Raw genomic sequence first — 6,099 nt, 5'->3', positions numbered from 1 at the left:
CGATATGGCAAAGGGTAATGTTGATGTTTATTGTCATTTTAATAAAAAAAAATCGTAATCGTTGGTATTTTAAAACTAAAATAAAAAATTGGTTAGTAATCTAAAAAGCAAATTCAAGATTATTGTTTGCCATTTTAAATCATTTTCCCTATAAATTTCTCTAACAAAAAAAACTATCATTGTAATATTATGATTTCCACATCATATTTAATAAATTGCTTATTCATAAAAACTACCAATCATTTGGAGTTTGTTTGATTTACCAGTTTACCTTTTACTCTTATTCACTCCAATAAAAACATTTGATTCCAACACTTTTACCCTCTTACCCAGTCCTACACCTCTTCATGAGGTCAATAGAACACAACCCTACCTATTTCCATCCGGTTAACAATATCATCTTAACATTACTAGTTCCACCCTTTAATTCTTATGTTTGAAACTTAAAAATCTTTTATACTGTTTTTACATGGTAATTTCATTAATACCACCAATATTCCTTCCCAAATTTACCAACTTTTCCTCAAAATTCAAAATATCATCATGAGCAATAGGGGAAGGCATGTACTCTTAAAACATACTTTATACTTTATTTATTAAACACAACCATTGACCATGGTTACAACTATGGTCAATGGTTTCTAATACACAACTATTTTAGTAGCTATTATAAACACCAACCACACAATAAACCACTCATGTTTACAACCAGACGATGATGTAATATCATGGGACCCAACCTGGTACACCCTCCCCGTCTCTTCATCTTTCACTTTAATGCTCGATGAGCCTGAAACACCCAAAAAAAAGCCAAATTACAATAATACCCCTGAACAAGCTTAAATCTGAATTAAAAAAAAAGAGAGAGCAACGTATACATACAATCATATTCAATCCATCCGATAGTTTGATCTTCCATGTTATACGTAACCAACCTGTCTGTTAATACAAGATCTGCCCAAAAAAAAAAATATTAAAAACGATTAATTAAAAAGTTTAAAAGATTTGTCATAATTTTATAAAATTTTATAGTCTAACCTCCCAACAAGATCAAATCTTTACCCTCCTTAGGCTGCAACCCGTTGCTCAAAAAACCAATGCACCAATCTTTCGACTGAAAATAAATACAATAAATTTAATTATAAAACAACGATAGTTACTAGAATTAAACACTAGATTTTTATACCTGAATTTGGAAAAGATATTGATGGGGATAAACTTTCAATGGAAGTGAATTTGCAAAGTGAAACGTGACCATTGGAAACACATCATCAACACTATCAAAAAAAAAAAGCGTTACATATTTCATAACTCGAATAATTTTTTATAAAAGAAACCTTACTTTCCGGGGTTTCTGTAACACTTGAATTGATGATCAAGTGTATGAGGTACTCTATTTGTTTGTGTGGCCATAATCTATATTAAAAAAAAGAAACAATAAGTTATGATTGATTTTATAAAAAGAAAAAAGTAAAAATGGAAGGAGTAAAGTTGAACTATTTGAGAAACCTTTTGCATAAGTTGGGTGTAAATGACATGAGGAAAATAAGCCAAGGTTGTTCCACTATCAATTATTGTTCCACGTTTGGAAGGTGTGTTGAATATATTTGTTGGAAGTTGGATGAAATCATCACCCACCTCAATTGCCTTCAATTCAATATTATAATGTATCCTAAAATGTAAAAATAAAATATGTTGAGTAATAATAAATATAGGTTTGAATGTGATGTAAGGAATCTTTTTGGAAAGACTCAAATTCGTCAAAGGATAAATTGTTACATGTTTGGTTGGCAATAAATGGAGTGGAATTCAATATTAAATTGAATAGCTTTTAGATTTTTTACGGTTTTTATTTTAATTTATTTAAATATATATAATGAAGTTATTTTGGTCTTTTACATAAAAAGGAATTGAATTCCTTACATCCACCCCTAGGATCGGTGAAATCAATCAAACATGAGAATTTGAAGGAATCTGACGGAATTGCATTCCATCCATGGAATGGAATCTTGAATTCCAGATCCGTCAGATTCCGCCGTAATAGTGTATAAATTTTTGACTGTCTATAAAAAAGAGACGAAGCTACGTTAGCAAATAAAAAGGTAACAAAAAACTATAACGCAAAAATTATTTCTTACTCGTTGGGTAAAATCGGTGTTGTTTTCACTTTCGGATACACCACTTCTCCAATAGCAAAAATCCCACCTCCTTTAGAACTAGCCAAGCAATGCGAAAACGTCTTTTTTACCTTTTTAGCCAAAGCAAGCTGCGAAATTATCGAAGAATTCGCTTGACCAAACCCTAGAATCCCATCTAGTGCTTGTTGGGATAAACCTAGTCCCCCAAAATGCCGGGCCCCACACCTATTTTCAATAAAAAAAAAGAATTGTTAATTTTTCCATTTATAAAAGTTTACAACACGTTGTGAGACTAATGTCAATGGGACAAAAATCGCAGATAACTCACCCAAAAGTAATGCTTCCATTCATGGATGCGGTTTGAAGGTTCCCCGAAACCCTATCGAGCTTGACATTATCTCTAACAAAATACCCTTTTGTTGAGCTCCCATCACCATATCTAACAAGATATGAACATTGCATTCCAATAATACAAGCTTTGTTAGAGGCATCGAGGGTGGTTGTGCAAAAATCTTGATCGCAAGTAATCATTTGGGAGCTTGTGGAGGACATTGGATCATAAAATGTAAGTTCAATCTGTATACAAAACACAAAAATAAATTTTTAACGAATGAAATAGATAAAATTTCAATGGTTTTTGCCAAGATTTTGAAGAAAGTAACATACTCCAAGGTCACTTTTTTGGGGACAATTTTGACATCCGATACAGTTTATCCATAAGAGGTCGCTTCCAGTATCGACTTGCACATGATATTTCTTTGGTGGAGTTCCGATTTGAATTTCCGTGAAATATAGCCTATAAAAATCGTACAAATATTTAATAGTTAGGAAAAAAAAACTGTCTTTAAAATAATGCTTAATTCCATATAAATGTAGAGATAGATAGAGGAATTACGCGGCGGCGGAGGGGCTGCCGTTGCCACCCAGAGGGAGGTCAGTGGCGGAGAGGATTCTCCGGTGACGGTAGGTATCATGAGCTTTGTAAGCAGTTATAGACCTTCTGTTGCCGGTAAACTTGTGCTGGACCTGAAAAACGACATTTGCTGATACCCAAACCCCCAAATGTATGACAAGAACAAGAACCCTAATTACGAAATTTCGATCCATCGGAAAATTCAAGCAGACTGATTTGTGTAAGTTTCAAAAGGGTTTCTTGCAATTGAAAAACTATACGGACCGATTACAATCGTATGTATTTATAGCCTGTAATTATAGGAAAGCAATAGTAGTTGGATTGAAGCAAAGAATTAAAGAACGAAGAAACCCACCTCGGTTGTGATGAAGTAAAAAGCCAAAAATAGAGCAATGGATGAAAGAGATGAAGACTTTTTCACTAGGAGTTACGATGGATTACATAAGAAAAACTTTATTCACGTTTGTTGCGATATAGGGTGGTGCTAAGTGGCGTGGAGTCGTCCTCTTCGCCTCCTCCACCTCTTCCTTTTTCTCCATTTTTGCTATATTTAGTCGCTCGAGGTATCAAGTTATCTTGAACACTCCTACCTCGTGAAGTTTATTTAAGGAGGATGTTTGGATCCTAACTTAATTAGGAGAGAGAGAATGTGTAATATGCTATTTTGAGCTCTTTATAATTATGATGAAAACAATCACATTTGAAAGGTGATCTTATATATAATAAAAATAAAAATCAAATGATTTTCTATCAATTTTGTACGATCATGTCTTGATTTGCTATAAAGCTTTTATAAATATTTTTAGTACGCTTTTATCTCCATTTTTATTGTATAAATTGATAACAAAAACAAAGTGAAAAAATCAGTACATAAAAGAAATCCACTTCATTAATATAAATGGGTAAGAAATCTACATTAATGCATAACATGAAGTTGTTCATAGAAAACTAACTTTTAAAATAAATGTATTCCCTTTCCTATTTTGATTCGAATTATTCAATCATATATATATGAATCACTTAGACGCAAATGAGTTTCTCTCTTCGTGGATTTTCTTACTGTCAACTAGGGTTATTGGAATTCAAGATGGGGTGTGAGGGTGTTCATCGAGAGTGATCAATATGGAGTGCTTGGATTTCTTGGTAATTGCGGTAGGTGGGATCATTGCTTTTATCTAAACGTTGTTGTCAACAGTTTTGTCTGCGAGTAATTTGAGTTCAAATTTTGCTATTATGACGTTACTGTTACAATGGTTCATTATGATTTGCGATGATCGAGGGATGGTCCGTGAGACATTATGTTGATCGAAGAAAAGTAAACAATGGAAAAGGGAGAGGACTAAGGGAGAGCTCCTTTGATCATTTGAGACCTCATATACTTTTTACGTCATAAAATTTTCTTGTGATTATGTGAAAAGTTTGGCACAATTTCAGATGTTCAAGAGACCTAAACACTTGAAGATGTTTAGATTTGTCTAATTTCTTAAGATCTATGATCGAGAAGGTGGACATGCTTATCCAAAACTTGTATTCTTTGTGGTCATGGAACTATAATTTTTTCTTTGCTAGCAATGTTTAACTGACACATGAAGCAATAATCCAAGCCGGAAGGAGAGGCAAATAATGGTAATCAATATACTATTATAATAAGGACGTAAGATACTAATATATGTCCAAACTTTCATGCTAATATAGTGTCGGGGATCATGGGAAAGATGAAAACCTTCACTTAATAATTGATGGGAATCAAATAGGGTTGAATTGAGAATTTGTGGTTATTGGAAAAAGTGTACAAGGTCATTAACTATTGGTAATATTTTAAATAATAATATGGTTCTTTTGGGTTTCCTTCATGACCCATTTAAGTAATTAAAAGAAAAAGAATTAAGGAGAAAAATAGTTTATTAATTTATTATGTTTAATAAATTAATTAGAAACTACTTTAGAATTAATTGGAAATTAATTAATTCAAAATGTTAAATATTAATTAGTTAAAATATTGACTAATTGGAATGTTCTAGCACTCTTAAGGATAAAGGAAAATTCGAAATTCACTCCATTCTACTTGGGATGGAAGGTGAATTTCAAAATTCCTCCATCCCATATAGGATGGGAGATGAAACTTGGATGAGGATCTAAGGCTATAAATAGGGTGCTAAGGATTTCATTCTTCCTTGCTTCGTAACTTGATTTTTCGCTAATTCCATTCTTCCTCTTTTTTGAACGAAATTCTTAACCCTCATTAGGGTTTGTAGAATTTTGATCCTCTTCCTAGTTATCTTTTGATTCTCTTTTTGGTGTCTTGGGTGTGATACCATTGGAGGGATCCTGGTTAGGGTCCTTTCATCCAAGCAACATTGATAAGGACAAGATTTCAAGAATGGAGATCAATGACATCAAAATAGGTATGTAATTCTTCCTTATTTATGTTTTAGTAAGGTAGTAGTAATAACATTAAAATTAGAGCATTAGGGTGCATGAACATATATGATTATTGTTTTGTTTTTGTTGCACATAATCTTGTGTTTAAATGCATAGAAAACCCAACAATGGTGTTATTTCATATGCCACCTTCTTTATGTGGTCTCTAAAAATGCCAAGGAACTATCTTTTATGTCTAATTTGTGTGCAGATTATAGAAATGAAGGATTTAATAAGGTGTCAATTAATTACGCTGGAGGGATGCAAATTTTAATGGTTTTTGGTTTAACTACTATATGTAAGAAATTCCATGAAAACAATGGTGTCCAATCATTCTTTCTTCAATTGTTTATGTGGTCACGAACCTTTGTTCCTAAGGAGACACATGTATAACTTGGTATATATGGTATCCCATTAAGGGTGTGATCTAGGATTTATTTATGAAGGTTGTAAAGAAGATAATTTATAATTACAATGATTGATAGGATAATATTTATAATAAACATGTTTGTATCAACACATCATGCATTAATAACATTCTTGAATCCATTTCAATCATCGTGCATGAGAATATTTTTTGTTAGATTTAGGAGCTAAAGAGATGTGTTCATCTGATTAACAAAGAAG

At 32.4% G+C, this 6,099-nt stretch overlaps 1 protein-coding gene across 1 annotated transcript; it reads right to left on the bottom strand.

Annotated features, from left to right (window-relative positions):
• Positions 1–565: 565 nt before the first annotated feature.
• Positions 566–3,533, bottom strand: LOC145074452 (aspartic proteinase 36-like). Its single transcript, XM_079020820.1, has 11 exons — positions 3,407–3,533; positions 3,034–3,341; positions 2,805–2,934; positions 2,467–2,714; positions 2,139–2,363; positions 1,510–1,672; positions 1,343–1,416; positions 1,187–1,277; positions 1,039–1,114; positions 883–954; positions 566–790 (listed from the first exon to the last, which is right to left on the bottom strand). Exons 2-11 carry the CDS (start codon positions 3,243–3,245, stop codon positions 642–644), a joined length of 1,440 nt encoding a protein of 479 aa, XP_078876946.1. The 5' UTR covers positions 3,246–3,341; positions 3,407–3,533; the 3' UTR covers positions 566–641.
• Between the last annotated feature and the right edge of the window lie 2,566 nt (positions 3,534–6,099).

Source organism: Lactuca serriola, chromosome 9, assembly GCF_051521515.1.
Source record: "Lactuca serriola cultivar US96UC23 chromosome 9, Lser_US96UC23_V15, whole genome shotgun sequence".
Lineage (NCBI taxonomy): Eukaryota > Viridiplantae > Streptophyta > Magnoliopsida > Asterales > Asteraceae > Lactuca > Lactuca serriola.
This window is presented reverse-complemented; position numbering and strand designations above follow the sequence as displayed.